Below are 19,380 nucleotides of genomic sequence, written 5' to 3'. Positions count from 1 at the left end.
AGTTATCGCCCTGTAGGTGTAGGGCATAGGTAATTGTGGGCTTTCAGTACAGCGAGGAGAACATCGTTTATTTCATTCGATAATTTTTTGTTTTTGCAGATTACAAAAATATGCCAAGATCTAATAAACGCAGCTGATATGCAGTTGATTGCAGGCTGAAGTATCATTAAAATTATCACATTAATAAATATTTGGGACCGCAAGCTGTAACTGGATATATACAAAATATCATATAAGATATATATGATATTTTGTATAATATAGATCAAAATAAATATCAGATTTTGATCTGATATTTATTAAAATAAATATCTTCAGATCAAAATAAAAATCAAAGCACAGAGGCCCAAATACAGCCTGCAATGTGACAAATTAAGGATAATGTTGTTCTGGGCATACTAATTTTAATGACATTTTAATTAATTTTAATGTTGTATTTAATGGAACACATAAATATCCTTCAGCCAAGCAGTCCTCTCTAACGAAGTAGCAATCTGTTCTGTTAACAGCGCATACTTAACTGTAGGTGTATCAAAAAATGATTAAAGAACTCAATGGGAGAAAAATAATTTATAGTGCCCTTGCATAGGCAAAACAGATTAAATAATTCTCTACACAAAATACATGCAGTATTTTATCACAAATAATAAAGGCACCCTTGATAAATTTATAAATATAATAGCTTATACTTCTGACAATGCAATCCAATTATCAGATTTCATCATTTAGGTGCCGTCGCATTTATTATTTCTGACACAAAATTCACTGAAAACCTTTTATTTTTGATAACAAACAACTTTTAATCAAGTTTCAATGCTATTTATCAATACTAAGGCTGTTCATACATTTTTTAGATGATTTTTATTGTATTTACAGAAATAGTTTACCTGAAATTTTTGTATTTTAAATGTTCCATTTGATAACCCTTATTCTTCACTATCTTTTTGCACTGTAATTTACAGGACAATTAAGCTCCATTTAATAGAAGAAGAGGTATTTTATCCCATTTCTTTTGAACAGCCTCCCAAAATCCAAGAAGGATTGTAGGTCGACAAGTGGACAATCCACTTTTTAAAAGTCCAAAAGTGTAAAAATCCGTGCATGATACATCACGAAATTTAATAGGGATATGAGTGAAGGGTATAGTTATGATACCCTCTTTTTGTTGCATTTTTTTCCAGGAACATAACAGTGGTTATTGATGTGTGGCTGCTTGCTTTGTCTTGATGCAGCTCTACTGATTGATAGCATTGTGGGTAATGAGAAAGTATTTAATATTTGAAAACTGGATATACAATATGTTTCTAATAATATGTGCAGTTGACCTTAACAATTTTCTGCATTCTCTTTAAATTTTTTTTTTTTTTTTTTTTTTTTGTTATATCAAAAGGTTAGGTTATTTAATTACGGCAAAGCCTCGAAAGCTATCTGCCTAAGGGGAGGGATGCCTTGGTGGAGGACTTTCTAAGGGAAATTGGCTCATACACCTGTTACACATGGGGAAAACCATGAAAACACCCATGCAGCCAGCCCGTTCGTGGGATTCGAACCTCACACCAAACTACCAGTGTTCAACGGCTTTACCGCTCGGCCGCTGGCGGGCCTGTTGTATCAAAAATCAGCAATAATCATAAATCCCATTAAAAAACTACCTTTAGATTCTTTGAACCATGTTCTAACACATTTTTCTTCTCTTTGATGATAATAAAAAGATTTCTTTTTATTGCAGTCATTTAAATATATCCAAGACTCATCTATTTGTCCGAATAATTGTTTCTCATAGAGAATTCTGCAGTGTGTTCTGTTTTCGGCGCTACGTCATGGAGAGAGATGATCCATATTATGTTTTTCTGCCTTTATAAGATTCAAATCGGCATTAATCACTTTGTTTACAGTTGACACTGAGCATTTTAATGATTACATAACTGTCCTTTGACTCTGGAGTTTCTTTTAACATTAAAGTTCTCATCTTTCAAACATTCGAAACATACTGTTTTTTTCATTGCATATGTATTTTGAATAATTTTCCTCCCTGAAGCCAAACTTTGATTTATTTTTCCCTTTCTTATTGACCATAATACTTACCTATCATTGCTTTAGATCAGTGGTTCCCAAAGTGGTCCCTATGGACCGCCAGGGGTCTGCGATATGGTACAGGGGGGGTCCATGGAAAATTTAAATTGATTTGGGGTCTTTGAACAACGTCAGGGGGTCCAAGCAAGGTTTAATATAAAATAATAAAATTGTGATCCATTTTTATTATTATGGAAATTTAAATAAATATTAGTGTTTTTTAAATCCTGAGTAAAATATAAATATAAGAGGGTGCTTAAAATACAGTATGTTACTTAAGTACTGAGCGTTATGCAATATGCTTTGTGAATAAACACACTGAAAAAAATTATTTCCACTTATTTGTCATTTGTAGTAACAGTGGTATGTATAACTTGTTTTAATGTTATTATTAAAACTTAGTTATTGTTCAACTTACTACAGTAAATTTAAGCTTTCAATTTCCATCAGCTCACTAACAACAAAATAATAATGAAAAAAAAAACAATCAAAAAATGAGATAATCGTTAAAAACGAAAACAAAAATCCACTGTACCTGCCTGTGATTTAATAGTTCTAGATGGTACCAGCTACTTAAGTTAATAATAAGTATGGTACAGTGTGAGACAGTTGGCCAAAAACAGATTTATAGAGGAAAGCAATAACGCCGCTACATGCACTAACTTGTCAAATAATTAATTCAAAAGGGCTTTGCTGCAGCATTCCATTGAAAAAGTTAATAATAATTAACAGTGGTTTGGCACAAATGAAACATTTGATATACAAATTTTCTTACTTATTTTTCTTCTCTTTTTTAACAGACAAAAGTACAAGTGAGCTGAAGAAAAAGTGCCAATACATGCCAATGTGTTGAATATTTGAAGTATGGCTTTATTTCATCATCAGGAAATAGTACTTTACCCATGTGACTTATATGCAATAAAACTATGACGAATGATTCAACTATGCTTTCCAAGCTTAAGAAACATTTACTAAAAATCCATAGTGAGAAGAAAAGATAAGGATTTAATGTTTTTTCAAACAGTCAAAAGGAAAATATCTGAAAACACTATCACTGCAACATCTAAGCAAGATGACGATGAACTGTATGCTTCTTATAATATTTCTTCATTGATTGCAAAGTGTGGAAAGCTGTACACTTATAGGTGTCGAATTTATTTTACCAGCTGTACGTGAAATAATACATACCGTGTTGCACAAACCAGCTTTCGACATTTTAAAAAGAATTCCACTGGGTAATAATATAGTGCAAAAGACTGAAGAAATGACTCAGTGTGTAGAAAGTTCGTTATGCGAGTACTTAAAAACCTCTCAATTTTCCATACAGCTTGACAAGTCTACTTTACCATGAAATGAAACTTTACTTACTCGGCTTATGTAAGATTTGTAAGAATAGAAAAATTTTGCCAAGAATTATTATTTGCTAAATGTCTGGAAACCGATACGAACGGTGAAATGCTATTTACTGAATTGAAAAGATTTTTTGATGTAAAAGTTTTGATGTAATACCCTTGACTAATATAATTTTTGTTGTTTCTGATGGTGCTCCGGCAATGGTAGGAAGAAACCGAAGCTTTCTGACATACTTAAAACAAGACGTACCGAATGTATTTTCAGTACACTGTGTCATTTACTACCTCACAAAGAAGTATATTGGTTATCTAAAAGTGCATGTTTAAATCGATTTTATGCACTCTTTGATTGTGTTGGAATTCCTGGGAAGCAAAGATACTCATTTGTGACGCAATTTAATTAACTCAAAAAATTACTATGACTGATTCATTTGCCAAATTTAAAGAAACTAATCTGAAACTACAAGATGATCAATTAAATTTAACCAAAACTAAAAGCATAATATCTCTGTTTATTGCAAATGTTTTCTGTACAAACAAAGCTTGGGAAGAGGAGAATATTCTCAATTTCCAAATCTTTTTAAATTGTAAAATAGAGATGATGATTTGCTTGCTTACTGTCAACACCTAACAGCTCTTCATGCAGACCTGAACCAAAGATTTGAAGACATGCTTCACTTTGGATATTTCCCACTGGATGTTGAACCCTTTTGTGCATGGACAAACTCAGATCCCAAACACAGTTCAATCCCTACTAATACAGGAGATGCTTGCTGAAATATCCTCAAATGAGGAACTTAAACCAATGTTTGAACAAGGATATCGGAAATTCTGGTTACAAAAACAGATCCCAATTTTATATCCTGCATTATTATTTTATTTATATCCTGCATGGGTTATTGTATAAAAGTTGTTAACTGCTTTTCCATCCTCCTATTTGGTAGAACGCGAATTCAATGCTGTTATGAACCTCATCACACACAAAAAAAAAAGAAACCAACTAGAAATTAATGCTTGTGGGGTTTTGCAGTCGCTACTCATGAACATTGAGCCGGACATAAATACACTCATAACATCTCATCAAGTTAATCCAAGTCATTATTTTTTTTTTAAATTTGTAATTTTTATATAATGCATTTATGTAGCATTTTCACTTGGCGGTCCATGGGCAAGTTTTGACTATAAAAAGGAGGTCCATGGATCAAAAAGGTTTGGAAACAATTGCTTTAGATACTGAAAAATCATGGCTTTCACAGCATTTTCTAATAATTAAATACAAATAATTTTCTTCAGAAAGAGTACAAATGTGGCCTTCTGTTCGTTGCTTCTTTAAAAGCGCCATTTCACATGAAAACAAAATTGTCAAATAGCAGACGATAAATTACTCTAAAAAATATAGTTGAAGTTAAAAAACATTTTTCCAAGTAGGCAAGTTTTTTTTTATATAGCAAAGTAAAATCGTATAAAAAATATACAAACAGCCTCTATATTTCCTGAAGTTTTTTTGTGTTATTTATTCATAACACATTCAAAAATAATCTAAATTTAAATAAACATATATGTATTTTTTGAGTTTGAGAAAGCAGGAGATGATTGTCTAGCAATGGTGAAAGGGGAGTGTTATTTGTTTCTCATGTCATTCAGTGCTACTTTTACTCTGAGAGTCAGTGGGAGGCAAGATGTTAAGCATATAGAAGATGAGATAGCCTAACAATATATCCTCAATTTGTGAGGTTTATATATTTATTTTAAGTAATAGTTCATTTTAAGTTCAAAAGCCTATCACTCTCTTTTCACCCACACTTTTCATGCCAGAATGTAAATGAGACAGCATGAGTTCATTCAGATTAAGGCAGAAGTGCTATTTAAGAAAAAGTTCTGGAAGTTAGTTTCAGAGCATGTCAGCATATTCCAGGCCACGTTGTGCTGTGATTATTAGTGACTTACATTAGCAACATAGAGTGTTCTAGACATTAGGCTCTTCTCACCTGTTTACTACAAACCAGAACTCTTCCTGCATGTTAACGTATTCTGTGAGCCCTTAGGCTAATCTACCACACTTTGAAATTATTATCCATTATGAATTTCTGTTCAGCCAGAAGTGCTGTCTTCTTGTAACCCAAGCTGGGTCATTTGTTAATATCATGCGTGAATAAAAGGGTCTTATACAGCCTTCTTCCGATTTCTGTTTTGTTTCACGAGGCTAGAAGATAATTTTCAACAGTCCTTTTAAAAGTTTATGTTCCCAAAGAGACACAGACTTTACAGATTATTACATTATTGCAAATTTTGTTATGTTCTTCACAAGAACATTCTTGCATTATTAGCCATACTGAATGATCAGATACAATATTTATGAAGTCCAGCCAGCCAGCACAAGGAAAGTGTTGGAAGTAATTGGCCATTATTGGATACTTTACAAATTTCTGTATTCCGGACTGTGCAAGAGCTCTTTGAGCTAAAAAGTTCTGAATTAATATGGATTAGATTTCAGAAATAGGTGAAAAGAAAAGTAATGTTCATATAAATATTACTAAAAGAGTTAAAAAATTTGATGAGGCTTCCAAACGTTAAATTCATTATCAGAATTACTGGAACTTTCAGAACCAAAAGAAGAGATTTTGAAAAGCTATGATTTAGAGCCAGAAACACTCATAAATGATCTGGAAAAATTGAAAAGTGAATTAAAAGGTCCACAAGAATGCACGACAAAGATCAAATTAAAGAGTTAAAACCAGATAATGTTCAGTAGACTAATTCTATTCTAATTACATCTAGTATTTCGTAAAACACTTTACAGTTTTAAAATTACTATTTATTAGAATTACTATTAGTTAGAAATTTTGTGATCCTCTGATTTAATTTAGTAAATTTTACTTAAACTCCTCAATTTCTGGCCCAGCATATAAATGCTGTTGCTGGTTTTAAATTAAAAAAGAAAAACTATAACTAAAGTCCTGAACTCTTAAAACACATATGGTAGAACTAATTCTATTATAAATTCTTACATGACAAATTATAAAACTTAGAGCCTGTGAAAAGTTCATGTAACATTAAAGGTTTATGTAAATTCTACAATGAAATAGAAGTTAATAAATTCATTACATGTTGCGAACAGTTTGCATGGCCATTTATTGAAGTTATTACCACAAGATTTAATTTTATATTTTCACAGAAAATAAAACAGGGAAGTGAAATGTGAAGTTTCAGAAATTATCACATTTTTTAGAAATGAAAAGGAATCTAGGGAAATTGCAGAAACTGTTATCAGCCCCAAAAACGTTATGAAATGAAATGATTCTTTTCAACTATTCAAGAGTTTAAAAATATATCAACCACATCAGCTCAATTTTTTTTTTTTTTTTTAAATTGACGGAAGGCTGTTCAAAATGGCTGCTGGGTTTTAATGCATAAACCTACTATTCCTTTTCCAACACAGGATTTTGCATACACTTCTGCTTGCAATCAATGAATTTGTATGAATAGCAAACAAGGTAATATCAAGTGATTGCTTATTGGATCAAGCTGTGGCAAATCTGGACAATTTGGATAAATGAAAACATGACTGTTTGATAATGTTCATATTTTATTGTTATACAAGGATCGCCCACAAGAAACCACATTTATCATTCCTACTCATTGTGATCAAATCTTTCATAAACCAGTCTACTGCAAACATATTTGAACTCAGTATCTGTAAAATGTTAAAGATATTTTGGTTAGAGTAGATTTAAGGGAGCCCCTTGGATTATCACTAAGTTGCTGTTTCATTTGTTGACAAATTGTTGTTTCAATTATGATAACCTGAGTAGTTGAATGTTATGGAAACCCTATTATGATGCAATTGGTTGCGTGATTGCGGTCAATTTGAATGATGGGAAAAGATTTGGAAGGTGTGTGTCAAATTTTGGATAAGAAGTGTGTTGTTATTTTGCGATTTACAAGGTAAAATGGCTGGATGTGGTAAGATTAATTTGAAATTTCTGCACAATTTGGAACAAATGAGGAAAAAAAAAAAAAACCATTAATAGACTGGTGTATAAATGATGGTTTACTTAGTAGCCATTATTAAGGGTCCTGTTTGTAGGAAGGAAATGCGTATAGTCGTATGTCGGACAATACTGGCACTATGAAGGATATTTTTGTGAATTTATTTGGCAATGCCAGTATACAGATTCTAGTTCAGATAATTTTAGTTAGTTTTGGGATAGTATTAAGGAATTTTGTTTGACTGAAGACACGGAAATTTGTAAATAAGATAAGTGGATATTTCCTTTGTGTACTGCTAAGATGAATTTCCTTTTTTATGTTACTTCATTGTTTGAATTAAAACGTATTTTTATGAGATCACATTTTTTGTTTGGCTGCTCCTTTGAATTTTTAAGTGAATATAGATCTATGTATACATTGACAAAGCCCAATGCCTAGTTTGTGCAGTTCTCTGATGTTTTTTTAAATGAAAATAGGTTGATGTGTGCATGGATACCGAGTTTGCGCAATTCTTTTACTTGTTATTTTGGATTTGTGTAGCGGGGATTTTTGGCACAAAAATTGCTGCTACACAAAGCCAAAATAACAAGTCAAAGAATTGCACAAACTTTGTGTCCATGTACCGCCAATGGGCACCCCCCCGTAAATATATTTTTTACACTTTCAAAAAAAAAAAAAAAAAAAAAAGTGGGGGACAGTTTTATATTTCCTGTTTTACCTGGTCAAATGATGGAATTTAACTTTTTCATGTTTCAAATGCGTGACTTAGGACAGATATTAGATTTATGTATAGATATGTATAGTCCCTTTAGATATTATGTATGTATTTATGTATAGTCCCCATGTTAGTTTTAAAAAGACTGAAGATGGCTGGTACTAAACTCATTAATGTAATTACACCATCCTGTTAAAGATCAGACTAGCTAAATGGCACTTTGCTCCTCTTCTACAGTGGAAACTGAGAATATATTTTTAATGTTTAAAAAAAAGCCACCGTTTACATACAGACAATAAGTTCAATGCTATAAAAAAGAGGAAGAAATGAACAAAATTCCAAGATAATAGGATATTGTATTTTAACAAGATTGTTATCGATAACGTTAGAAAAATTATCTGTTCTTCCAAAGCCCACAATCAAAGCAAAAACATTTCAACATTAATTCGACTCATGATTTCTCAGTATTGATGCTCAACTGTAAAGACAAATTCTAATCAACATACGGCTCTAATCGTTAAGCATAATTTACCACATTTTCTTAAAGCTAATACAATTTTTACATGAACGACAAACACTACATAAAAATTAGAAGATTCAATTACTTTAATACCTACTATTTTGCTAACTTTGCTTCCGAGACGGAAATATCCAGAGCTTAGTAATAGTAACATGAGTTTTTCATTTATTAAAATATAGTATGTTTCCAAACGCGATTTAAAAAAACTAAATATTAATAATCTTTCAGTAACTTGATGTCTTAAAAGTAACAATAGAAAGCAAAAAAAGAAAATCGAATTCACAATACTTAATCTTGATAGCACTCGCTGACGTTTATTACCAGATGTACTTTCTGGAATATTGTTTCGCACAATTTAACAACAAACATTAGAAAATATATTGTATGAAATAATCATTACAATCCAAATTAACTTGAAATTAAAGGATAAAAAAAAAACATTTACCACGCTAGACGAAGCCATAGTTCTATCCTATTGTAATGGGCTAAGAAGCCGACCATAGACTGCCAGGGCACCTTTATATATAGCCAGGCAGCAGACTGAACAACTACGCCGAATGAGGATCTTCTTTATCGATATTTTCGCATTCAAATCGTTTGCTGTTGTGACTAGGCACGGTCTTCCTGTCTAACGTCGGACAGTTACCCGATCTAAAAGTGGGAATTTAGTTCCAAGACGTATGACAACGTGCGCAGATACGCTTCTTGCATTACTTCATTCATTCCCAAGGTCCGTACTTATTCCAATAAGTCACATAGAAAAGTTTCTTTACAGTTATATTGGGAAAAGGTAAGGTCTGCAGAGTATGTTAACCTAAGTTAACACAAAGGTAAACAAAAGTGCGTTCTTGTTCTCTATTGGCTGTGACGTCAATTTCTTTTTCATTGATTTGAATTAAATGCAATTTGTTGCGCGCCTGGGAAAATTAATACCTCTCTTTTTCTGTAAAAAATATTATTAAATTTATTATAGCATAATGGTACTATTGATTTGTTTGCCTTATGCACAAATAATGCAACTAAATGTTGATTCCAACTTGTTGGATGGGACAAAATTCCCTTCATTGTCAGTTCGTCAAAGAAACTCGTTGAGTCAAAATTGACAAAAATCAGTTCTAAATGAACCGCCCTGACAGCTCAGGTGAAAAGTATAATCCAAGCTTTTCCAATTCAAACTTAATGGGCCAGCTAAATCAATTCCGAAAATCTTGAAAACACAAGAACATCTAACACTATTTTCTGGTAGAATAAATGGTATAGTCTGTCAGTCTTTTACTTCCAGCTTTCCTGTACCTGATACATCCATATCAAACTTTTCGAATCTTTGAGCTGCTTTTTAAGAACCAAAATGTGTCTCCAAGTTTTAAGATCAATATGCATATTCTTTCATAAGAAGTAGACAGATATTTTCAATTATTAATTTAATTTCTCCTCAGTTTTAGGATTCACTGGAGGTAATAGTGAATAAATAAAATTTTCATTACCTTTTCTTCCAGTCAACCTAGTCTTAACACGTAAAATGCCTTGGTCATTTCAAAACACACTGACTTCAGCTTCTTAATATCATCAGATAAAAAGGAATCATATTGAATGAACTTCACGAAAGAGTTCTGTGCTCTTGTCAATTCATAAATTTAACTCTCTGGCTTCTATTTCTAGTAGCCAGAGAAATTTCCTCTTCCGGATATTTCCTAGGAAGCTGTGTGTCCACTCGATCATCCATAGTATTTTCGTCTACTTTGAAAAATAGTCATTGACTTATGAAGACATATTGCTAACTTTACGTTTTTCAGCATCAACCACTTCTTTGTTATCGACTGGAGTAGAAAAAGGCCTGCGGACCAAAGTGGGCTCTCACACCATCTTGGTTCAATAAACTTTTTCGCAGAACATTATCTTGGTGGCAAGTCGGCTCGGTTTTCTGCACCTGGTACTAGTACTAATCTTCACGATCCGTTAGGATCCTAATTTCTATAACTTTGTTATTTACAAAAGTGCTCCAAGCTTCTAGATTCTTTATTTAGAAGAATCGATCCAATAATATTCCCTTGAAATTTCGAGCTTAAGTTTTTTTCTTGACAATGGAGGCTAATTGCACTTCAATAAGGTAAGCAATTCAAGTTTCGTGGTATACTATTTTTTTTTTTTTTTCAAGGGAGATATTTGTGCTTTGACTTGCAGTAGAGTCACTCTGACTTCTCAAATATACGGCACCTGCAGACGATTTCTGTGAAGCGTCGGCAAAGGTACATAAATTAAAGGACTGTCCTTCTGTCAGTGTAACTAGTTTGGGAATTATCATTGATAATAACAAGAGCAATTCTTTGGCCTACTTCAAGAAATTTCTCTTGATATCTTCAGATAGGTCTGCAACCCAGCTCAGTTTAGTTTACTTTCTCACCTCTTTTGTAAGCAGGGGCGTAGCTAGAGGGGAGCATCTGTCCCCGGGCGCAGAATCCAAGGGGCGCCAAACTGATGTTACCGACATTTTAGAATTAAATGTTTTCCATCCTTGTGCAAGCAGAAGGGGGCGCAAAATCTTCAGTTGTCCCTGGGCCCTGAAAACCCTAGCTACGACTCTGTTTGTAAGTATAACTTTGGGAGAAGTGTAAAAAGGCAGGTGAAACCTGCTTGGACTAAAACTCTCTCTGGAATTGATAGCGCGTTTCGTCTTGTCACTGAGATCAATCATGGGATGTCACAAAACAATGAATCTTCAGATATGTATCACAGAACACCAAGTACTTTCAATTGGTTCACCCAATGTAGATTTCTCCCTACTCAGTTCTGTTTACTCTCACCCTCTTATGTCGAAGTTTGCACTTGTAATTAATTGAGATGATTTTGCAATAAAGTATTCTGCTTCTTTGAAGTAACATAGTTGTTAACATAAAAAACCACTTCCTTCAAAGAATTTTCACACTAGTCTAAATTAGAGTTGACAACTGCTCCTAAAAGAAACTGACTGCGTTTTAGTCTAAAGACGACTCGGGAATGGCGAACACTATCATTTCTTTAAACAGATATTTGAAGAAAAGCTTTTTTAACATCTTAGATAATCCCTATATTTGCTTGTCTAAAATCAAGAAGTAATACAGGTATTAATTTAATTAAATTTTGATCTTTTGCTACACAGTTATTGTGATAGGAAGTCTTTTTGCTTGTATGAACAGCCAAATACAAGTATTTCTGGTATTGTACAATTATATTCGAACACCAGTCTGGGGGGGGGGGATAAGGACTGTCAAGTCGTTTCTCCTCTTCTGGTACTTTTTCTTGTATTTCTGGTACTGCAGATTCGAGCCATCTTTCGAACACTACAGTATACATTCCAAATTTGTCTTTCAACACGAGTTTCTTTGTCGTGGAAATCAATCGTTTTCAGTAACTTCTCTGTTATTTGGTAAAGCTTCTTGCTCATTGATCCACGGTAAACTGATTTCATATCGATTTTCCACCCTTTTCAAAGTCTTATCAAAGTGATCACACACTGCTTCTTTCAATTCTGAGTCAGTTTTATTTTCTTTACCATATGAAATTCCTAGTGTTTCTAGCTTCCACAAGTTTTCTATGTCACTGCTGTGAGTCAAAATAGACGTTGTGCAACGTGCCGGTTCTTTTAGAAAGTCCTCCACAAAGGCATCCCTCGGGTAAATACTCTAGCGTGCTTTGTCGTAATCAGCTAAACTAAACGAACGTAGAAGTTATTTTTGATGACTTGGACAAGGTGTTTCTTTCTGAAATGTAATTATTCATCTTTTCCATGACTGGCTATCTGAGTAGTGATTCCACAGCAGTCAGGTCATTTTCTAATTTCTGGAGTCTTCCGGTTAACAGAGCACCTGCAGCGTCAACTCCAATAAGACTTGTATTTTCAAGTCCCTTCTTCCTATATCAGACGCATGGATATTTTTCTGCCTTAGTAGTTCTATCCATTGTCCAAACTGTAAACTGGCCACGGTCCACAAACCTTGAACTATTCTACAAAATTAGTCGTCTAGAAAATAACCTTCTAGGTTTGTTTATTTTTTAGCATTTCTGAATTTTCTTTTTTTGTTATCCCTCCAGAAAGAGCGTGAATCAAAGATTTAGATCCGCTTGGGTAGCATCTTATGTCTACAGTAGTCTCCTTTAATATGTATGGACGTTGCGACCCTGTGTCGATAAGTGCTCTTGCTGTCTTCTGTTTTTTTGTTTGCGCCTATATTAAATAAGAGTTTGAAGAAATATTTCATCTAGGAAAACGGCACTCACAAGTGAACCGTTTTGTGTTTTCTCTTTCTTATTCTTCTCAACGCCACTTGTCTATTGATTGGTTTGTGAATTCAGACACGACAACCCAATGCATTTTCGAGCATATCAAACATCGTACATTTGCCATGCACTGCTTGGCACAGTGTCCAATTTTGAGGCAATCCTTCCTTATTCTTTACAATCAAAATCGTCTGAGCAAAAGGCAATCTTGGCTTTCATGATTTTTCGCATAAAATATGCAAGACTTCTTTTCACTATTGTTGGTTGTTTTATTATGTTCTACGATCCAAATATCAACAGTTACGAAAAGAACAAAATACTGACTTCTTTTAACCGATCGTATCCGGGTTACTAATTTGCGCGAGATTTGCAAGAAATAACCGTTTTTCTTTCTCCTAATAAACTTATTCCTCGCGCAACACACAAATGTTGTCATTTTTACTTACTGCGGTTAAATCTTCCATAAAGATAAAGCACTGTAAACTCAGTATCCGTAAAATGATTTTGTACATTTTTCATCTAAATATTTCCATCACTGTTTACAAAAATATTCTTCTCTGTGATGAATCTGAGATCTGCCTAAATCTGATAATAATGTACTGGATGACTATGAAGTTCAGGCTTCTTTCATTTATTTGAAAATAGTGTGGGATGTTGAAATTCTTTTGCTTTTTCTTTTCATAGTAGCATTTCACTAGTTCTTTGCACAGCTTATTAACTTGCTCTCTCTTGTCTTCTTCACTTGTCGGAAAAGCTGCTCGCTCTCTTTTCCATTTCAACAAATTTTTCTGAACTCATTTTAAAATTTTATTAACTTAAGTGAAACAAAATTTATTGGATGATGTACAACAATTCACGACTCCAGCCAATAAGCAGCTGAGCCATGGACACCACATTTCCGATGATTTTTGCTAACTTTGTCACTCAGCTGTGGCTGAACCATAATTGCAAATTTTATAATTCTTTTTGGATTTTGTAGTGTACACATTCGTCTCTCAAACACAACATAAACTGACTCTCTGTTTTAAAAAAAAGTTGGTACTTTCCAGTGGATGATTCTATTTTGTCAAAGCAATGGTCAGAGGCTGAGATGGTAGACCAGATAGCAGTTATTGAATCATTTAAAAAGTTACTTGGGCTACATGTCCTGTTGTTGTGTAAATGATTTTAGAATTTGCATCTGAGGTTTTATTGAAGTAAAAAGCATCAAAACATGTCCTACATACTACAAGAATACAGCTATACAATATTGCACACACTTGAAATTCTCCAATATTCCTAAAAATACCACAAATATGGTTGGAAATGAGTAAAAAGAAACTATCATAACACTGAAATATTAATCTATATTAGTTTATTAGATTTGATCACATTCAGTTTATGTGATATTAAAAATGCAGTATTACACTGATATATGAGCAAAATTACACTGATTAGAAATGCATTTAAAGCTAAACTTAGAATTAACAAGCAATACAGAGAGAATTCAATGGTTTATAAGCACAAATCTCTTAAAAAACATAACGCTGATAATATGTTTTTTTGTTGTTGATGTTGCTATCCACACAAAGGTATTCACCAAGAAGAGGGATGCCTTGTATCCATATTACAGATGGGGGAAAAAAAAAACCCTCATAAAAACTTTCATACAGTCAGCCATTTGCCGGAATTTGAAACCCGAATCACAACACTACCAGTATTCAGTGACTCACCACAGGCCAGCATTGGTTAACTGTTGCACATACAAATGCATTACATGCAACAACATTCCATCCATAAAATACTGCAAGTACTGTTATGTGAAATAAAAAATATGATACAGTTCCTTCAGAACACTAAGTGCAGGTAAGTTATCTATGCATTATTTGTATAATTAAATAGTGTGACTATATATACAAAAACATTATATGAGTCAGAATGTATTAAATACAAGAAACACGTATAAAATGCAAAGAATTTGAAAAATCGAATTATAAACATTGTACTATTAATATAGTGTCGGGTAGTCATAATTCTTGGTGCTTTAGGCCTTTCTTATTTCATATTATTCAAAGGATGCAATGATATATATATATATATATATTCCAATCATATTTCAATGCTGTTACACTGAATCATGCTATAACTTTAACTACATAGTGTGCACATGCATTCAAGTAGTATCACAGAAAATATGCTTAGTATCAAATATATTTAAATAGTTTTAAATTACAGTCTGTCTATCATAAGAAAAGCTCTCACCAGTTAGCCTGCAGCTGTCTGTTGCCGTAGAAAAACGCCTTGACCCATTTTCCGTAAGGGTGCCTTGAAGATTTACTTTTCAGTTTGCCATCTTGGTGCATTTAAAGATGAAATGGCAACCCTTGGTTTGTCCTTATTTGAAATAGTCTAGCCCTGTTGCTATAGCGACCACCCCTCCAGACACTGTGCGAACTGTTCTTCTCATAGACAGACAGTATAAGCACGTAACTCCATCACATTAACTATTTAGATCAGGTTTGATTTATCTGATTATGGCAATGCATGTTACAGTTATCTGTTTAAGGAAAGAGATGATTTCATACAAGGTCTGCCTGTGGGTGTGCCACATTAATTACTTCGAATATGATCCTACTGAATTATTAGTACTGTTCATACCAGAAACACGATATTGCTTGTACAGGGGATACATGTACGCAATAACAGAATAAAATAGAGGAAGGAATGTTTTAAAGGTAAAAAATTCAGTTTGCTAAAATATTCAGCTTTATTATTACACTTAAGGCTATTAGTTAAAGATACTTTCGTTACAATAATTTGGTAAAATTACTAAAGCAATTTCCTCAGCAAGCTAAATTTTTAAAATTAATATTAGGGCTTTCTTCTTTCATATTATTCAAGAAATAGAATAACATTCAGAATACATTTAAACTTGATACCATTACATAAATATTCTACATATAAATACTTGCTACTTTTATAAATATATGTAAAATATTAAATATCTTTCTGATTATAAATTAACAATAGCCCCTTTAACTCTTCTTTTAAATTTGAGCATGCTTACCTCTTCATTCTAAAACTAGCAAAGCAATAGCTTTTCTAATACAATCTTTACTTCCTGCTATTCTGAAAAGTGATCTGGCACCTAATTTCTATTGTGCAATTATTCCTGGAGTGCAATGAAATTTTAGCCCAGCATCCAAATATTAATCTGTTATGCATCTGGAATTTAATTTGCTTTGTAGAGTCATTAGGTTTTTTTTTAAAGCAGGAGACAGAAAAACAAGCAATGCCCTCACCAGGATCTCTCAAATATGAGCCGAGTGTGCCATACTATACCACAAAAGCATGCTAGAAGGAGGGAGAAAATACTTTATATACTACCGCCTTTTGGGGTTAGGGGACCAAATCCTTGTGGTGATGAACTATTGTCTACTACCTTTTAATTTGGGCACCACTGTAGAGTCACTAGTTTTTTTTTTTTTTTTTTTGAAGCAGGAGACGAAAAATGAGCAATGCTCTCACCGTAACATCTCAAATATGCACCAAGTGTGCTACGTTATGCCACAAAGGCATGCAAGGAGGGAGAAAATACCTTATAGCTTAGTGTAAATGTTCTTGTAATGTGATCTGAAATGCAATCTATTTAATATAATCATGCTTTGGTATAAAAGGTCTTTACTGCACAACCTCGCTCTCTCTTTGATAACCCTTTTTTCACTTCTTTTCATTTGCAAAGCTCACATTGTCTGCTTGACATTGGATGCTTGGTTTCCTCTATTGTTTCAAAAATGTAATACATCACAAATAAATCCTGGGGTGCTTATTTTCCACCATAAGGTAGGAATGTAGAAAGAATATCTTTCAAGAATGTTAAAAAATAAGTTATGTCTTAACTAAATGCACATTAGCTTTCAAATAATTCATCCTTCTACTACATGCTTATGCTATAACCACTCAGTCATCAGTCAAAGATGTGAATTGTACGTTCTGCTAACTTTTATCTCAACTACTACAATGACTGCCTGAGATCTCTCAACACCAAAAGGCTCATTTTATCACTACTAATTAATCTCATTTTCATTACCTATATAAGCAACCTTATTACATTAAATGTCCTTACAGTAAATGCCAATGACAAAATATTTAGAGTACAATAAATAGATGTAAAGACTGATGCATAAAACATGCATTAAAGCCACCAATACCTTATATTTTTGGATAATATACATAAACTTACGATTTAAATGCTGTGACTGTTTTCCTGATTAGACTAAGAAACTACTAAATATCTTTAGAATTTAGTGACCCAGAATTTTATGCAATTTCTGTTTTGATATACTGTTAAATTCTTCACATATGGCGAGAAGTAAGTAATTCCTCTAAACAAACACACAACATAATAATTATATTTCTATGTGAAACACCTTGTTTTGCACAGAAACTGCATATGCGATCCGGCAGAAATAGAGCTCTAGCAACATAAATAAATTTAAATTGCAGCCAAATGAGATTTGAAATTCCTTTCTGCACAGCTTAGTGGCGTAGCTTGGTAGCACATCTGACATGTAACTGGGAGGAATCAAAGTCCTGGCTTGGGCAGTTGCGGAGTTGCACACACACATAATATATGCACATACATACATACACACATGCAAACATTTCTGAATCTCTTTCCAGTAACAGAAGAGTACCAAAAAGTGTAATGACTCTACAGGTTAACCAAAAATAAGAAATTAGTAATTAAATTTATACATAACATATATATATATATGTATACACATATATTTTTCCAATGGCTAGTGCATGCCATTGGAAAGCGGAATGCATTGCTGGAAGCGGTGGGCACTTTATTATGGAGGCACCTAGTAGCCATGGTTGCCTACTATGGGACAGACAAAAACTATATTTTAAATTTAGCCTACAGGTTTTAAATGAGAAAAGTAAATTTTATTTTCATACTTTTACTGCTCTATACCAATTTTTCATATTAAACATCGTTGCATGTTTAATACAAAACATTCTTCACACTAGAAATATATCGCACGTTTAGTTACAACAAAACAAATTCTTATAGAAGTACTTTTCATTGTTTTCTGTATGTAAAAATGTACTACAATGAAGGTACTGTATAAGCCTTTTTGGAAACACAGCAGGCTCAGTATAAAAGCATGCACAGAAGTAAATTACCAATGTAAACTTTTGCAGGCATATTATGTAACTCTGGATGCTATACTTTGTTTCTTATTTATACTCCAGGAAGGGGTAAGCAAACTTTTTCTTAGGATTTTTTAAATTTTTTATACTTATCTCCATAAGGAAATATTAAGAAAAATTCTGTTCAACTGTCTTTATATTTATTAAAATATGATGCTATTTTACTTGGGATTTGAAACATTAAAATTTAACAATTACTTACGATTATACAATAAACTGTCTTAAGGAACTGTGAAATTTCTGCTTTCAAAATATAAATCTATACATATTAAAATAATACAAGCAATGAATTTATAATATACAGAAAATAATTAGAAATCTTACTTTGAATAAGAATCAAGTCATGATTGCTATAATTATTTTTATTTAAAATTGGCTATAAAAGGTATAAACATCTGAAGTACAAAAAGTACAATTTTAGTAAAAGGAATATACATTTTTCTCTACACAAAATGTAACAGAGACTTGGCATATCCTTGAAGAATTTCCAGCAATGCAATGCTGTATGCTTGGAATGCTTCTAGTGTATTTTTTCTACAAGAAAAAAAAAAAAAAAAAAGGGGGTGGGTGAAACATACTGTATACACCTTTTTTACATATATTTAACAAAAGAGAAATGATGTTTTAAATATTATAATAATTACTACATCACAAATACTATTCATACTTAAAAACATTACTGATATTTAAAATATATACAAAATATTTAAAGCTTACATATACGCATTAGATTGGAGCCAAATTACAAAAGTCTCACAACTGTTAATCAGATGCCTTCCAACAAAATGAAGATGGTTTAATAAAAATGTTGTTAAATTATTCAGCATGTCTAATACTTGGGAAGCATACACAGGAAACTTTTTATCAACCTAAAAATAAACCAAATTAATGTATGTTTAATACCTTCAAAAATAGAGTTATATAAATACAAAACAGTTACATGCTTACATTTCATATAAAATATATAAATTAGTCTTAGTAAATATTATCAAGTGTTGAAATAACACATTCATTTAAAAGACCATTTTTCAATATTGGGGGGGGGAGGATTTTATTTTTCCAAATCTTGAAAAATTTTAATCCTCAGTTGGATTTTTGATGCTTTCTATTAGTGATAAGAAAGTATTAATGGCATCTTTAATGACTGTAGCCTCCAGATGGCTCTATCTGAGGCACATAAAGGTATTACTGATCAAGGAAGAGGTTGTGGATCATATGAATTTACATATACAGTGGAACATACAGACCTGGCTGCTTTTCTAAAGAGTCTTTTGATG

At 32.7% G+C, this 19,380-nt stretch overlaps 2 protein-coding genes across 5 annotated transcripts in view; both read right to left on the bottom strand.

The window, feature by feature from the left end:
• The window catches only part of TfIIA-L (transcription factor IIA L), a 47,770-nt gene extending 38,418 nt beyond the window's left edge, over positions 1-9,352 (bottom strand). The window contains exon 1 of one of the 2 annotated variants that reach the window (XM_085819609.1): positions 9,096-9,352. In XM_085819609.1, the coding sequence (XP_085675735.1) occupies positions 9,096-9,113 (18 nt within the window). In that variant the 5' untranslated portion in view covers positions 9,114-9,352. Of the gene's footprint in view, positions 1-8,747; positions 8,896-9,095 lie in introns of those variants that run through there. The other variant, XM_085819608.1, reaches the window with a different exon arrangement.
• Positions 9,353-18,447: 9,095 nt separating this feature from the next.
• Tmem214 (Transmembrane protein 214) overlaps positions 18,448-19,380 on the bottom strand; it is a 71,209-nt gene continuing 70,276 nt past the window's right edge. For all 3 annotated transcript variants that reach the window (XM_085819607.1, XM_035366842.2, XM_035366841.2), the window contains 2 exons: positions 18,821-18,972; positions 18,448-18,637 (listed from right to left, as the gene is read on the bottom strand). In XM_085819607.1, the coding sequence (XP_085675733.1) occupies positions 18,547-18,637; positions 18,821-18,972 (243 nt within the window). In that variant the 3' untranslated portion in view covers positions 18,448-18,546. The remainder of the gene's footprint in view (positions 18,638-18,820; positions 18,973-19,380) is intronic.

The sequence above is a fragment of the Stegodyphus dumicola genome, chromosome 6, assembly GCF_044657685.1.
Source record: "Stegodyphus dumicola isolate Sdum_Otavi_A_Nest chromosome 6, ASM4465768v1".
NCBI classification, from domain to species: Eukaryota; Metazoa; Arthropoda; class Arachnida; order Araneae; family Eresidae; genus Stegodyphus; species Stegodyphus dumicola.
Note: the sequence above shows the minus strand (reverse complement) of the source record. Positions and strands in the feature narration are given on the sequence as shown.